Source organism: Hakea prostrata, chromosome 7 (assembly GCF_041222555.1).
Source record: "Hakea prostrata isolate BN-2017 chromosome 7, UWA_Hpros_2, whole genome shotgun sequence".
Lineage (NCBI taxonomy): Eukaryota > Viridiplantae > Streptophyta > Magnoliopsida > Proteales > Proteaceae > Hakea > Hakea prostrata.
Window position 1 is genome coordinate 9,724,654 of NC_142606.1, and position 17,219 is coordinate 9,741,872.

Consider the following 17,219-nt stretch of genomic DNA (forward strand, 5'->3'; position numbering starts at 1 on the left):
TTCTTTCTCATAAATGTAACACCATCATCGAGCTTCCTCAAATTTTATAGACTTGAAACATACTATATAACCAATACATATCTAACACTTGCTACCTAGAACACTTCAGAAATGCACCATTAACTTACTTATACACAAGAAAGGCTGAAAAACAAAAAGGGTGATCAGTACTCCTCAAAGAACTATAAGAAGATAAAAGAGATCAGTATTTAGGTAGTGGAAGCAGTGGGTTTTTGAATGACAAAGGCCATGCATTGACCCTGATGCTTCCCGTCAAAGGCAATACAACGGATGTAAGCATTGGGGTATGTCTTCTTGCATTCATGGATTTCATGGAGGACTTGAGAAGAGTCGTTGCACCCAAACATGGGTAGCTTCCACAGTGTCCAATACCTTCCATCATAGTATCCTGGCATCCGGCTATTGCTCCTGTGCACAAATCCCATCTTCAAACAAAAAGAATCACATCCACAATAAGTTCAAATCAAATTCAAAGACAACCGATAGAAAGAAAATTTAAATGAATTTTTTTCCCCTTCCTTTCCTGGGGAGGGGGTTGGTTGTGAACAATTTTCCTGGTTTGATGGGCTATTTAAAAAAATAAAAATAAAAAATCCACAGATCCAAAGTTGGATGACTTACATCATCGAATTCAAGACAAGGGATCCATTCCTTGAATAGCATGTAATCGATCTCCTTTGCTATTGATTCATCAGAAAGCGGTGGGAGGTAAGAAAGAGTCTCAAACTTCTTGTTATCGATCGGGTTCCATGTCTATTTTTCATTACCACAAAAGAGAACAAGATCAAGAAAGAAGAATATCAAGTGGCAAACTGTAAAAGCAGATTTAACTACCCTTACCCTTCATACAGTGAGTTCTGGAGCCATTTGAAACAGTTTTCTTGGTCCATCCAGTCGAGTACTTGAGCAAAGACAACTTTGGTGAAGTGGGTTTGAGACCGGTGTAGCTGGAAACCGTCACCGGAGAAGAGAGAATTTTGGCAGACATTTTCTTTCCAATTGCTGTCTGAAAGGGTCTCAGCTTGAATCTAAACTGGGAATGGCATCATTAGTGCTAGTATTATATTAGTACTAGTGATGATATTTTTTATGGCTAGTTGCTGTAGCTGTTGAAAAACGGACAAAGGGTTTACCATTGTTAGGTTTTGGAAACTGCGGGTATGAGGTGTAAAGGAGTCATTAAATACTGCTTCTTTCTTCCTATATTATACCACACACCATCATAGTACGACACAAATACACAGGAGTCAAGCCCACGAATCAGTGGGAACTTTTACTTGGTTTGCAATTTGCAACTTGCAACTGTTTGGAACAAACCGCGAGAGGTTAATCTCTCTATACTAGTGGTGCAAGTTTGCCTGATGTCTTCAACCTGTCCTCCCCCACTAACTCCAAATAGAGTTTAGGCTCAAAATTCTAACATGAGGAACCGATTGGCCCTGATTAGAATCAAAGCAGTGTCCAGGTTGAATGATTGCTGCTTAACCCGATCACTTTGTGGGTTATTTTTTTACAAGAAGTATGACAACATATGAAATTACATTTTTTTCATCATCTTGTGGTAAGGGTTCGCGTTAAAAAGTCCTGACCAAGGTTTTAACCCCTAGTCCTATGGGGATAAGGTCAAAGTAGTCATGGCCGAGGTTAGAGTAAACTATCTAACCTGATCCAGACTGGTATTTAAGGTCAGGGTCAAGGTTTTAGAAAACCCTGCCCTATTACAGCCCTACTCTCTGTGCAATGTTTGGGTGAAGACATAAGAGTCAACATACCATTTGTTTTGTTTTGGTAAGAAGAGTCGAGATACTACACTATTACCTTCTTAAAGTTGAATCCGTGGGTGGATGCATGGGTTCCCGCACGCCAATCTTGCAGTCCATAACAAAACAACACTTAGGTTTTCTTTCTCCTTATGACTTCCTTAGGGTCATGCCCATGAAATAATCCAATCCCTTATAGTGACAGAACTAGATACCCCAACATGGGATCTCCTGGGGCTCAAATTACAACGTTTTCCACCCCTTAATTCCGCAGCCAGTTGTGGCTTGATATACAGATTAGACAAGGGGAAGCAAGCAGTTCCGCAAAAGGGCCTGAGCAAATTACTGATGCTCATACATCATGTAAGCTTCACTGGGGTAGGCTCAATTGGACCATCAACAGAGAGAAACACCCATTTAGTTACAAGGCCAGTGGCAAATTTGTACAAAACACGTACCCAGGTCATCTTAGTGTTTGAACTGTAACTGGTTCACGGAAAGTGAAAATCTCTGCGTTCAGTATGTTTAATAGTTCATAGATTGCTCTTGAGTCAGAATGAGACCTGTCATCAGCTTGAAACCTATGGACTACTCCACTGATCTCTGTGAAACTCCAACCAGTATATGTGGTTACTCCCCTGTCTTTCATCATTCCCCTTAGCTTCGCCACATCTTCCCATCTACCCATAGTGGCATACAAATTTGCCAGAAGCACATACCTTCCATTGTGATGAGGCTCCAATTCAATCAATCGCTTCCCTACGTATTCCCCCAACTCTACATGGCCATGCATTAAGCACCCACTAAGCAAAGACCCCCATATGATCCCATCTGGTTCCATGGGCATACTACTGATCAACTGCTCTGCCTCCTTGATCTGTCCAGCTCGAGCCAAGAGATCGACCATGCAGCCATAGTGCTCTAATGTCGGAGAGATGCCGTAAACCTTGTTCATCATTTCGAAAAAATGTTGCCCTTGATCGACCAACCCTCCATGATTACAAGCAGCAAGGATTCCAATATATGTAACACCATTTGGTTTAGTTCCACTTCTTTTCATGTCTTCCCAAAGCTTCAAGACCAAATCATTACACCCATTAATGGCTAGCCCGACAATCATCGCGCTCCAAGCCATCAAATCTTTAGAGGGCATCTTATGAAATACTTCAATGGAACTTTCTATACACCCACATTTTGCATAAAAACCTATCAAAGCCGTGCCCAGCTGAAGTCCATACTTAAACCCATTCCTGTCAATATATGAGTGAACCCATTTCCCCTCTGTGAAAGCACCAACACCGGCACAAGCACCGAGAACACTCACTAAAACGGAACGATTAGGCTTCACATTAGTTAAACTTTTTAACTCACGGAACAACTCAATTGCTTCATTGAAAAAATCATGCTGAACATACCCTGAAATCATGGCACTCCATGCAGAATCATTTCTCTCAGGCATCAAATTGAACAGTTCCCTAGCTTCATCGATTCGTCCATCACCACAATACCCAGAAATGAGGCTGTTCCAACAGACAACGTTTTTATTTGGCGTTTCATCGAACACTTGTCGAGCAAGATCAAGTACACCAAACCTACAGTACACATTCACCAGAGAACTTACGACATAAACATCAAGATCAAATCCGAACTTCATTATTTGCCCATGAACTTGAGCAAGCGAAGATAAGTTAACGCAAGCCTTAATCAGAACAGGGAAAGTATGCATATTGGGCTCGACTTCTGAGCTTCTCATCCGCGTATAAATCGAGAGACCCTTCTCGGATTCAGGGCCTTTGGAGTAGCCTTTGATCATGGTGTTCCAATTGAAGATGGTAGGCATCTCAATCCGATCGAAAATTAATTGGGCATTGTTGAAATCTCCAAATTCGGATACTGCGTAAAGGGCTAAAATACGGCTTGTAATGTAGACGTCACGAACAAGGCCAAATGTGATCATATGGCCGTGTATCACCTTCAGTTCTTTCAAGCTTGAACATCTCTCTAATAGGCTCAAGCATGGAAGGTCAGGTGGGTTATCCCATGGAGGTACTGGGTTTATTTTAAGGCCAGAGAGTTGCAGAGATCGATTGGTTAAGGCGAGGCTAGGAATGAAAAGGCTCCTTCGTAAACCGAGATAGCTAAATTTCAAACTTGGTAGAGAGACCATTTCGATTTCCCAGGAGATGAGATGCCAGATTCTAAACTAAAAACGAATTCCGAAACAAGGTTACGAAACGCGGAATCATATACTGGATCAAAACATGTTCGAATCGGTCTAGACCTGAAAACTGAAAACTGAAAACCCAACGGTTCTGGCTTTGATACATTAACTGGCTGTAAATAGTCATTGGAAATGGTTCCAAGAATGGGTATTCAATTTCGTGGATCTATATCCAGATCAAGATTTCAATATCCATTGAAAACTTGCTTCAACACATTTTAGTGAAGAGATCTTAGATTAGACACTCCCCGTATGTAATAGTCACCACGTTATAATATAAAGATATCAATTCCCCCCTACAAAAGAAAGAAGAAGGGAAAAAAAAAATGTATCCTCAGGCTTTTATCAAAAAATGAAAAATAAATAAATAATCCATACACAAGCTTTAGGACAAGGCCCCTTGGTGTATTCTTTTTGTTGATGATATTGTTGATAGATGAGACTCAAGTAGGGATTAATACCAAGTTAGAATTATGAAGAGCAATTTTGGAATTAAGAGATTTTAAACTAAGTAGAATGAAGATAAAATATTTAATTTGTAACTATAGTCATGATCGGGTAAACGATGAAGTGGTGAAACTTGACGATAAAGAGATTCTTCAAAGTGATTGTTATATGTATCTAGTGTTTTTTTTTTTTTTTTTTGGATACATATGTATCTAGGTTCAAATCATAGAAAAAAGAGGTGATATAAATTATAATATTTTCTAACGAATTAAAATAATGTGGATGAAGTGGAGAAGTGCGTTTGAGGTCTTGTGTAATTCACGTATTCCATTAAAGCTAAAAGGAAAATTCTATTGGACTGTCGTTTGACTAGTTATAATGTATGATGCAGAATGTTGGGTTGTTAAAAAAAATTATATAAATAAACTCAGTGTAGAAGAAATGAGAATTCTAAGATAAATGAGTGGCAAAACTATGAAGCATAAGATAAAGAATGATTATATTATAATTGGTTTGAGAGTTGCTTCCGTAAGTGATAAGCTTAAAAAAAATCGTTTAAGGTCACACAATCATGTTCAACGGAGACCTATAATGGCCATGTTCGGTGAAGTAATATAATCCAGATTGAAGGAATTAGAAGAGTTAAGGGCAAATTTAAGATAACCTTAAGAAAAATGGTGAGAAAATATATGCATAGATTAAACTTTGTATTAAGCATGACTTCAAACAGAACTGATTGGGAGAAAAGAATCTATGTAGCCGACCCCCATTTAGTTGGGACAATACTTATTATTGTTGTATAAGATTTAGGAATCGATATAAATAAAAGGGCACACGGATGAGAAAATGGAAAGCCGATTGAAAACAATATACACTGATGGTTCTAAACTAGTATATTACCAAACAAAAAGACAAAAAGATCACCTTTATCAGTATTGAAATTGAGGTCATTAGTGATTGATATTACCTACTAATGGTTTTTTTTTTTTTTTTTTTCGTTTTTTGGGTGACCACCTACTACTACTGTTGATTATGCTGGATTATACTTGTTTTGTAAAACTCACGTTCTGAAAAAAGAGCTCAATTACTCTCTTTAATGATAAAAAAAATCAGCGTCCATAAGCACCTCAAATCACCAGTAGTTAGGAGAGTCCGGACGCGCCCGCGGGGGCGGCGCCACCACAACACGGGCCGTGGGAGGGTTTTTCTTCTCAGTGGGGGCCCCTTTTGGGTGGCCGCGGCCGGCCCCGCGGGGGGCCGGCGGGAAGCCTTCAACCTTTAAAACGGGTTCTCCTGTATAACCAAGTTAGCAACCATGGTTACTAAGAAGGGAGAAAGAAGATAAAAAGAGAAGTAACAGATTGGAATTGGATTGGATCAACCTGGACCCGCCAAAATTGGCCTCAATTTTGAACAGGCAAAATGCGTGTGATGTATTTTGTCTGTTTCCCTTCCCAGTTTCCGTATGGTGAAGGGTGAAAATTACATCAATGGCTGATGCATCTGGGCTCCAAAAAAATGACTCGTGGATCCCAAAAATTCATTCTACAGCTAAGTCTGGCGGCAAACATGATGGGTCAGCTTTTCCCCTGCAGAGCTTTCACATGGTAGGAGAGAGCACAGGTCACCTTCAGCGTGTTATGTTGATCAAAGATTCAGCGTTTACCAAAAAAAAAAAAAAGATCCAGCAACCCAAAACCAGATGTGGCCTATTAAGTATGGGAAACATCATTTGCAGTTTTCCAGGAGTCATAGGACCACTCACTATAGTGCCGGAGTGGCAAACTGCGAAGGTTGGACCACACCAAATTGAGCAATAGCAGAGGAATTGAAGTAGAGGTGTTTAGAAAAGATTGTGCTCATTCCTTGGACAACTATTCCAGAATTTAGTATTGCCATGTAAGTGAGACTCACATTACCACTACGGTGTAAGTCATCACCTGGAATGTCACTGTGTTTGCATGTCGTAGTAACACTGAAAACATAACAGAAAGACAGCATGATGAGCGCAGACAACAACACATGCACATAGAGGCACACAAAGAACATGATAAATCCCACATGGCTAGCTGAGAACTAAAAAGTATGATTACAAATGGAAAGGGTAGAAAAAGAATTTGCTCCCCCTGATGTTCTTCTGCCTCTTGTGATATTGTCCTGCAACCTAGTCGGATACCCCCCTGACCCAATCACTGAACAGAATAGTATGCTTAGATGGGGTTAAAACAATAGTTTCCACTGTTCTCCAAAAGATACAAATTTATCCCATGTCCAATGCAGAGATTCCAATTCCACCACCAGAAGTTGGCCTATAGTGCATACCTTCCAATTCCACCACCAGATGTTTGCTCCTTTAAGATGATGCTCCTCTCTGTTCACGTTATAACTTTCCAATGAATACAACAATAAAATGAAATCTCTAGATGCAAAGACTAATAAAAAAGAAAAAAAATCTCATATGTCACTCTCCTCTCTTACTAAGCTTCTTTGTGATTTTGTAACAAATAATTTAGGAGCTTTACTTCAATCCTATGGATCTAGATAGAAATTTTCTTTTCCTCCCAATAATTAATGCATTATGTTAACAGCTGAGGAAGAGAAGATACCTTAACATGAGTATGTTAACAATTCAAGCTAAACTAAATTTTCAAGGCTTGGTTTGGTTGCAAGGGAAATTTAGGGGTAAAGAAAGAGAAATTATCATACTTACATAATAATTATATTCACAACTTTATGTAATTACATGACTAACCCTGTATCATTGCATACTGGTCATCAAATGTTACTTTTGCTTTGCATCCATTTCTCTTTGATTTTAACAAGTAAATAAAGATTGCATGTTAAATATATTATTACAAAATATGATATAAAATTTTTGTAACTTATTCAATCATGTGGGGTTGTGATTACAAAAGTTTCATTTTGTTTAAAAAAAGTTCACTTCTGTTCCCTTTACTCCCCTTGCAACCAAACAAACCCATAGTGCAATCTAATGGCCATGAAGAATGCAGAATTTGTCAAAAAGATCATACACAAATTTCAATCGGAGATCTGCGGTTTAAAAACCAATAAGATAACTCAGCAGACTTGATGAATAAAAATGCAGTGGGAAAGAATGATTGAGATGTGCTGGTCAATTCATGGCTGACATTGAGACTAGTACAAGAAACTAGAAACTAGAAACTAAGAGAAAATACTACTAAATATCCTTCACATGTGGCAGCAAGATGGGCCCAAGATTTGCCAAAACATTCCCTTCAAAGTTTCTGGGTAGTGGCTATATATGGGGCAAAATAAATGGTTTTCTGTATAACCAACCAATGGCACAATGGGCCAAGTATCGATCACATTATAATGTAAGTCAATGTCCTGAAGTGCTTTGGAATATTCTGACTCATGCATTCTATTTTACAAGATTTCACCATATTCTGGTTGTTTTCTCTATTGCCACAATCCTGTTTAAACTAGTCTCTACTGGACCATTCTCTTCAGGGATTAACTTACATTACTCGGAAGTACTGGAGATAACAGTGGTGGCAAAATCTTTTGAACCAGTTAATCAAGATGCTCAGAAACTGTCTACTAATGTTGCAAATTTTAAGTAGCAAATGGAAGATGCTTCTAATGCTCTGAGAACTAAAATTCCTAGCATTCAAGAAAGCCAACAGTGAGTAGGTCAAGAATGACAGTACACCAACTAGAAGCCAATATCACGATGAGATAACAGTGGAGATGACAGTGATGGAAAATTTTGAAGTAGCAAAGAGAAGATGCTTCTAATGCTCTGAGAACTAGAATTCCTAGCATTCAAGAAAGCCAACAGTGAGTAGTTCTAGAATGACAGAACGCCAACTAGAAGCCAATATCAGGATGAGATAACAGTGGAGATGACAGTAATGGAAATAACAACTGAGGCGGAAACAGCCAAACAGGAATGTTCTGAATTCTGAACCAGTGAATTACTTAATCAACATGATCAGAAGGCTGTCTGAAGATGTTGCAGTTTTGAAGTAGCAAAGTGAAGATGCTTCCAATGCTCTAAGAATTGATATTACTAGCACTCCTTGAGAAAAAGAAAGCCAGCATTAAGTAGTTTTAGGTTAGTAGGAGGCCAAGTAAAAGCCAATATCAAGGATCCAGGTATGAACTGGGAAGTTTAGTTAGGTCTGAAAAGGATCTGGGGGACCTGAGGCATCATGATGAGGAAATGCTAATTGAGTGCAGGGGAGTCTAACAATGTTGCAGGGTTTGTAATAACAGCACATTATTGTTTGATTTCCAAGTTCTAGGAAATAAGCTGAGGGAATATTCTAAGAGAACCAACTCAAATGGGACCAAGAAATATTTAGAGCTACTTGATGAATATTTTAGAGAATGGGAAAGTGGGTTTATAAATGCCAAAATGGGCTAAAACTTGAAGGGGATGTAGGTAATGACATAGGGATATGATCCCCCAAGTTTGGTTGGGTTTGAACAGTGAATCTGAAGATAGGATGGTTCTTGTTTTGTGCGTTTTAGGAAGTCCGAGAACTCAGGAAAAAATAATAACACGTGAGATGGAAGGGAAATGGGAGATTGCTGGCTTACCAAACATTTGGAAGAAAAGCCTTGTGGTGAGCTGTGATGATGGTGGACAAAACTGAATGCAAGCTGAATCCACAGCCGTAGAGGTATCTCAGCTTGACTTCACTGGAGACCCTTTCAATGAAGCACCTAGATGTACCCTACCACTGCTGAAGCATGTTCTTCTCTCGGAACAACAAAAACATAGGTTGCAATAGCTGATTTTATCAATTCTCTGAACTGTGTAGCTATTAGTTACATGCAATGGATGGCTATTTATGGACTTACAAACTGTAGTTTCTAACTAGTTGTATGCTAATACTAATTGAATTCAAGACAAACTCTAGTAACATGTCAATTTGAACCAAAATTAAGCCCTCAGCCGAAATCCTGGAGTCAGCTCCAAGGCCACTCCAAAGTGGTGCACCTACAGCTGGCCGAACCCTTCTAGAGGAATAGTTAGGTCCATCCTTGCCCTAATTAGTTGCTGATCTTAAATTTCAGAATTTTCTCTTTATTTTTCAGTCTCTTGGTCAGTTAGGACTCTTAGGAGTCTAGTTTGAGTTAAAGATTAGTTATTGTCTTTGGGATTCTACTTTAAAGATAGATTTTTATGAGTCTTTATTTACAAGAAGAGTTCCTTCAGTATAGGAGTTTTAAGGGAATCTATTTTCAAGGAGATTTCCATTAGATCTCTAATTAATTATTTGGACGGTTGAGATAAATTGCAAGGGGATCCTAATGAATAAAGGAAACTCACTTAAGGTTTAGAGTATTTTGGTAAGCTATAAATAAGCTTATTCTTTCTTTGTAAGTTTCTTAACTTTGATTATTTGAACAACAATATTTGAGTTGAGGACCGTGGTTCCTGTTTTAGGGGGCCATGACAGATTTAAAGCAAGCTTCTTCTTCAAAGATCAACAAATTACTGTCTAGCACTCTACTCCAGGAAGTTCCAAGAAGTTTCCTAGTAAGTAAGCAACCGCAGCCCCTTTCCCTCTCTCCACTACCATCGCAGGCCTCCCCCACCCCTTCTACCTCAATTGCAGCAAACCCCAGCCCCTCCCTCACCTCCCCTAACCCCTGCAAGAGCCTCCCTTTCCCTTGCTCCGCACCTTGGCAGCAGCCTCCCTAGGACCCCATGGCACCCCTAACCCCTTCCCCTACCCCCTACGTCTCCCTCTAGCTCATCCCCTACCCTTCGGCACTTCCCCTTCCCTTCTAACCCTCTCACCCTCCCTCTCTCTGTATTATTTTCTTTACGGCAAACCAGAAACAGGAGGGGGAAAAAAAGAAAGAAAAAAATAAGAAAGAAAAGAAAAGAAGAGGAAAAAGCAAAGAAATAGTTTCCTTCCCCAACCCTCCACATTTAGATCCCATCTTTATTTAACGATATTATCCATCCCATATTTTGTTACAACCCATATTGATATCCTATTGTCAATAAACCAATCTTAGGTTTTGTTAAAATTCTAATCTTTCCATATTTTCATACCCCCCAAAAAAAAATCCCATATTTCTGTGTTAACCAAATTCTTCAACCCAAATTTAACCATACTATCCATCTGTTTTCTGGAAGATTTGGGGCAAGCCCTTAATTTTAGGGAAATCATCAAGAAACCCTACCCTAAAATTGAATCTCCGTCACGAGTGTTAGCTTTAACAAGGACTAGTTAAACAATCTGTATCGGCCCTGATAAAGACTAAAATAAATAATGTGCATTAGGTCCCTGATAAGAACTAATTAAATAATGTGTATCACCCTAGATAGACCTCACTTAGAAGATTAACTAAAGGAATCTTCGCACCCAACTCATGTACCAATGTTTTAGGTCCATTAAGTTGGTCAATTACAAAGGGAATCTTTCAAACAGGGGACAATACCTATATATGACCCAACCTAGGCCTATTCCTAGGAAAAAGAACCTACTTTGGGGCTAGATCTGCATTATTATGTCTTCTCATCCATAGTAGCTAGGGCATACACAATATGTGATGCTCCACATCAACGCCCAAATGGGCTGATAGTAAGACATACACAAGCGAGAGGAGTTATGCCAGACCAGCAAATGTAAGATTAGAATAGCTTGCTACGACATTTAATCCTCGAAAAGTAAGAGCCTGAAGTTAGTAGATGTTATACAAAGGCAATATAGCTTGTGTTCAAGAATCTAGAAAGAAGGATTGGACAACTTTAAACTTTGGTCTTCAGGAAACCAAAGTAATAGAAAAGAGTGGGGATAACAGTGGATAATTATGGAGGTCAAAAGACTGGGTGATAGTGTTAGTCCTCCACAGTCATGTTGAAGAAAGAGGTTGTCAATATTGTTTGCACTTATTATGCATCCCATAGAGGATTGGATGAAAATAGTAAGCGTAAAATTTGAGACAATGTGAATGATTTATGGCAGGGTTTTGGCCAAAAGGAATAGATTATTATTGGAGGTGACCTAAGCAGCCATGCTAAGGGTGGTGGTAGAAGCTACGAAGGTGTCCATGGATATTTGGAGGTTGGGAAGAGGAAAGGAATACTTGGTTATCTACAAAACTGGGACTCAGTAAAAATCAAATATATTTCTTTCTAACTAGGAGGGCAGATAGAATGTTGTGTAAGGATCGTAAGGTTATCACTAGGGAGAGTGAACTCCCAATAAAAGAAGATAAAGTTCCTTTCTCAGGCCCTAAGCTAAATTCACCAAATGCTAAAGTAATATTTATCTAACAAATTCTCAAAATTGTAAACAATCATGAAACAGCAAACTAAAATTGAGCGAGAGGAGCTTAGAACCCTAACCTTCACAACATTCCATCTATCTATTACGCTCCGGAGGCAGGGGCCGATTAAACCCTCCTCTACGATTCATATACTGCCTGGGCTGCCTCTTGGTCACAGCTCTAACACCACTAACATCAGCACCAGGAACGGGTTTCCCTTTCGTCGAATCGAACCCAGTAGGAATACCAAACTTCTTCATTAACTCCATCTCATCCGAATCAACTTCCATACCATCACCCGCAGCAATACCACTCGTTGGAGTTTCCGACTGTTTTTGCTGCTGCTGCTCCCGAGCAATTCCGTCCACAAAGTCTGATACGGCTGCGGCTCTCTGTCGGTCCTTATCGTCATCATCTACTCTGCGTCGATGGTGGTGGTGGCGGCGAGAGCGTTCCGCGGAGCTCGAGCGAGAGCGAGAACGGGACTTCAAACGGCGCTCAGGGGAACGAGTACGGGAACGAGTGTGGCGAGAACGGATACGTTCAGGTGTACGGGACCGGTGCCGGCGGTCACGGTCTTTGCCGCGATCACGGTCACGGTCACGGTCTAGCTTATCTCTTCTTCGGTCTCGATCTCGATCTCTGTCTCTGTCTCGTTCGCGGTCACGCTCACGATCTCGCTCGCGGTCTCGTTCTCTGTCTCTCTCGCCCATGGGAGCTTCTGCACTGCTTGTTTGCTTGATTTCTTCTTACATACTGGATTTGTAAACTTGAAGGGCTCCAGCTTTTCTCAGGGTTCACATTTTGGAACCTTCGACTTCTGAATGCGAATGGGTTTTGGTCGACAAGAACTAGGTTTGGTATCATTTCTATTTCTTCGTTATCACCTTTAGGAAATACCATTCTTGTAAATAATTTATGGGTTATAAATTTTCTGAGATTCGCAAAACGCCCAAACGCCCGAAAATTATTTCAAATTAGCATGGTCCCACAAAAAAATCTCATAAATTTGTTCAATAATATACTCCTTTGGCAAATTCTGTTAAGTCTTAAAAATAATTTCATAATTCTTAAATTGTATTTAATTTTTTATTTTATAATGTTGTCCTTAGTAAATGAATTCTTAAATTGCCAATTTGGCATGTCACGATATGTTTATGTTTTTCATATTACTATTATCTTTGAGTGTCTCTGAATATTTTCTAAACTATATAAATTGAATGAAATAAGTATTAGATCAAATTAAATGTACACCCTCTAAATTTGTAAACTGTTACATCTACACTCTTAAAATTTATTCTGTTATAAATGTCCCTATGCAACTATCCATAATTTTTTCTAAACTATATAAATTGAATGAAATAAGTATTACATCAAATTACATGTACACCCTCTAAATTTGTAAACTGTTATATCTATACTCCTAAAATTTATTCTGTTATAAATGTCCCTATGCAATGATCCATAATTTCTTAGCTGAATCTTTTTTTTTTTTTGTTTTCTTTCTTTCCTCTTTCCTGATAAGGAGGTTTATTCAAAAGAGTAGAAAGAACTCTTGAACTCTTAAATACAACACAAGTTTCTTGGAGCCATGCGGTGGTGGACAAGGGAATACTAGTGAAATTGCTTCAATCATATGCATGACAATCAAGTGGAATTTTGGACCGTTTGCGCTGAATTTTTTTTGATCTCGGTGAAGATTGGTCTCTCAATCGAGTAGTTGATCCAAAAGCTGACGAATCAAGTTTTCGAATACCAGTCCCAATTACTACGGAATACAGACTCTCCCACCCTTGTTGAATTTTCTTATAGGTAAGATTTTTTTTTCTTTCTAAAGAGTACTTCTGTTGGTTTTTGCATTTCCTTTATGTTTTTTTTTTTCCTCTTTAAACATCAATTACTATCCGTTCTTTTGACCATTGTTATACACAGTGAACTTCTAACCATCTAAAGAACAGTTATGGTTGCTTGAGGTGAGGATATTGAATGGGTTCATATTGAGAGCAACAACCGGGAAGAAATAGACACGGGTTTCTACTTCGTAATTGCTTCAGTAGTTGCTAAGGAAAACAAATAGAAGTTAAATTAATGCCATCATCAATTCCCAAGTAACACCAGTGATTGTTTAGTGCGACTTGCATCCCCAATTACTACGGAATTCGATCTCGACTCTCCCACCCTTGTTTCGACTCTTTCTTCGTGTTTCTGCCCTCCGTTCCATTCCAATTACCATTTCCGTCATTAAATATTCCCTAAGTTTAACCCTAACTTATGTCGAGTCCCTTCTGTCGACAAGAGTCCAAGATGCTCGGTTGGGCTGGTTTTTATTCTTTGTCTTCTTTTTCTTTTTTTCTCCTTCTTTGCTGGCTGGTGTCTTCTTCTTCCTTCGTCTAGTTTTAGTCTGATTCCTCTCCCTTGGTTGCGCACTTGATAATTTTGATTGCTCTTTTATGGGTTTTTGTGATCTGCATGTTGCTGCTCGCATTTCCGCTTTAGCTTGCATATCGCATTGTGGCTTCTTCCCCTCACATATCTAGACTTTAAAAAAGCAAGAACTGTTCCCATATAAAAACCCATTACAAGTGACAAAACAAGAAGAAGAGGGCATCTCGACACGAAGCAAGACGGATGCGTCAAAACCGCACCGTATACCGAACCGTGTTTTTTCATACCGATTTTATACCGTTTCACCGTCCGTTTTTAAATTACCGTTTTCTTCCGTATAAATATGGTACCGTTATGGTTTGAGGTTTTCAAATTCAATACCGTACCATACCGTACCGAATTACCGTTACCGTACCGAATCGACACCCTTAGTTGTTGGCCTCTTGGGATTGCACCCTTAGCCAAACACACCCATTGATTTCAGATTTTCAGGAAAACAGTCAAAGTCGGGAATTTTTGAGACCCGTGAGAAAAAGTATTACAGAAGGAAAATTATGTAGAATTTGCACATGAGAGTGCTCTGTTCCTGATACATCTCGATGCTAGTAACTTTAATAGAGGTGTTAATGGAGAATTCGTTAAAACTCTTTTGCATCTTTTGAGACAACCGTCATTTTTTTGCTATGCTTTTGTTTTTGTATTTTTAATAGCAAGGGAAGCTTCTCGTTCGCAAAATGGACTTACAGAGGAAGGAAGAGAACAAAATGAAAAATGGAGTAGACGAGTGGGTGCAAAAGAACTCTGCTTATCATATGTAAATAGTTCTAGGGTTTCAAGGCTCATTTTCTTTCAGATTTTAGCATGAAAAGGTGTGATTTTCTCACTTTTTATTGTCCTCTCCGATTTCTAGGGTTTCGCATATCGTTTTCTTTCGGATTTTCTGCCTCTCAAGTCTCAACCCTCCAATTCTCAAAGGTAAGAAAAGACTACATACATTCCCCTGTTGCTTCCCTATTTATTGTTTTTATTATTATTATTTTTTTAATATTACTTTTCTCTAATGTCGTTGGCAGGAAAACTTCCTTCACTTTGACAGTTTCATTTAGAAGAAGGTTGTTACTCTTTCCTATTTAGGAAAATTAGGTGATAACTACTTTTGGATTTTTTTTTACAAAACTAGCCACTCCAAGTTTAATTTAACAAAATTAAACAAACATATCATGGCTTTTACAAAACTAACCACTTCAGTATTTTATAGTCTTTTTAGATGATTTTACCCTTTTGGCCAACAAAAAAGAAGAAGATGATTTTACCCTTCAGTGGATCATCTTCCTCTGTGCCTTCAACCCAATAGTGATGAAAATGTTTTAACTTCTTAAATGACAAAAACATATGAGCAGAAAGGACAAAATTAGAAAAGCAAATCATAACTTGCAAGCAGATGTGTTAAAACAAAAAAGTGTTTTTTTGTTATGTTTCTTTGTTTTTTTTTGGTATTGTTTTGTTATGTTTCAATTGTAAGGAGACAGAGTAGATATTGGGAATAACTGTGAGATAATGACCAATAAACACTTGATGGTTTAGGTGTAGATTGTTTAGCAAGAAACAAATGTAGGGTTTCATGTAGGGTTGCGTGCAGAATAAGAAGAAAAAGGAAGGGCGAGTGGGTTTCACTGCAAAAATATAAAAATAAATTCACGAGCTCCAACATTGGCTACTTCTGGATCCTAAGTCAAGAAGAGCCACAAGGTTGAAATTCTGCTTTGATTTTGTGAACAACGATCTAATTAAGGGTTTTCATAAATATTTATTTTTAATATTATTATTATTTTCGTTATTCTTCCCTTCATCTATTGAGGTTGCAAGAGATGCAGGGGATGAAATAGAGAAGAAATTTGGGATACTATTAATATCTACAACTTATTCAAAGCCTTTATTATGGGTTACATATGATATTTGGCAGTAACCAGCAAAGGCGAGGTTGAAGGGCAAAATTGTTAAAAGAAAAATACTTGATTGCAAGGGACACTATATTGATTAGTTTTGTAAAAGTGAAACTTAAATCAGTTATTTTTTTGTTAACTAGAACTCTGAATGCTCTGGGAAATGAATTACAGAGAATTATAGGGAAAATTACAGGGATGTATTACGGCTGCCAACTATGAGAGTGCCAAGTGAATAAAAACTAATCCAATAAGTGAATGATGTGATACTTTAAATGTAGACATAAATTTCTTCTTTTCGTATACTCTTAATATTTTCACATTTATAGAAAAGTTATCTAGGACTAGACCATCCATGTAATCAATAATTCCAATGAGATCCACTTAGAGTCGGTGATATATCATAATGTCCTATGGCTTAGTTAGACTAGGGTCCATAGACTACAACTGCAACCACGTCTGACTCGGTCCAACTTAGTGCATGCACGTGATCCACACTTAACTCTCTACTTGGCATACACCGACTTAAGAACAAATAACGTATATATAATTAATATTATTATTTACTTCATCCAATGTAGAACTAAACAAATATGGTAAATTAAATTACCTTATATATGGTGAATTGTCAAAATCATTGTATCAAAATTTTCACATCCAAAAGAATCCTATAGAAGCAAGAATCAAACAAGAGTTCTAGAACAACATTAGGAGATAGAGTTTTAATATTTTGAAACTTATCTAAATAATATGTTAATATTTTATTTATTTATTTTAAAAACAAAATCCAACATTCTCTGCCTTATCTTTTTCCCTGAAAGCATTTTTCAACCCACTTTTCAATCTTAATCTCTTCACCACGCATTTCTTCTAAAAATTAATTATTGTTGAAACTAAGGAGAAGATGACTTCCAAGAACTCTCAATCTCTAATATCCAAATAATCCACTAAAAAAAATCTTAGCTTAGCAAAGGATAATTTTATTCAGACCTTGATATTTTTTTGTTTTTTGGTAAGCTTCAGACCGATCTTGACAGACCTCCATGGACAGCAGAGGAGAGGAGAAGATAGAAACTCTGCCCATACTTTGATTTATTCTGGGTGACATTAATATTATCAGTGTCGGAGGGTGACAATTATAATTTTAAAATTTCCAAATATAGT

The 17,219-nt window shown here is 38.1% G+C and overlaps 2 protein-coding genes and 1 pseudogene across 3 annotated transcripts; all 3 read right to left on the reverse strand.

Moving 5' to 3' along the window:
- Nucleotides 1-3: 3 nt before the first annotated feature.
- On the reverse strand, nucleotides 4-2,001 carry LOC149009587 (ribulose bisphosphate carboxylase small subunit, chloroplastic-like). The gene is made up of 4 exons (XM_089164481.1): nucleotides 1,840-2,001; nucleotides 863-1,049; nucleotides 643-774; nucleotides 4-446 (listed from the first exon to the last, which is right to left on the reverse strand). Exons 1-4 carry the CDS (start codon nucleotides 1,899-1,901, stop codon nucleotides 210-212), a joined length of 618 nt encoding a protein of 205 aa, XP_089020607.1. The 5' UTR covers nucleotides 1,902-2,001; the 3' UTR covers nucleotides 4-209.
- A 238-nt stretch (nucleotides 2,002-2,239) lies between these two features.
- On the reverse strand, nucleotides 2,240-4,100 carry LOC149009588 (pentatricopeptide repeat-containing protein At5g66520 pseudogene; annotated as a pseudogene).
- A 2,040-nt stretch (nucleotides 4,101-6,140) lies between these two features.
- On the reverse strand, nucleotides 6,141-12,562 carry LOC149009589 (U4/U6.U5 small nuclear ribonucleoprotein). Of its 2 annotated transcripts, none has more exons than XM_089163694.1 (2): nucleotides 11,807-12,562; nucleotides 6,141-6,820 (listed from the first exon to the last, which is right to left on the reverse strand). In XM_089163694.1, exon 1 carries the CDS (start codon nucleotides 12,438-12,440, stop codon nucleotides 11,823-11,825), a length of 618 nt encoding a protein of 205 aa, XP_089019820.1. In that variant the 5' UTR covers nucleotides 12,441-12,562; the 3' UTR covers nucleotides 6,141-6,820; nucleotides 11,807-11,822. The 2 variants fall into 2 exon arrangements, with proteins under 2 accessions (XP_089019820.1, XP_089019821.1); XM_089163695.1 differs by lacking the exon at nucleotides 6,141-6,820 and adding an exon at nucleotides 6,848-7,500.
- Between the last annotated feature and the right edge of the window lie 4,657 nt (nucleotides 12,563-17,219).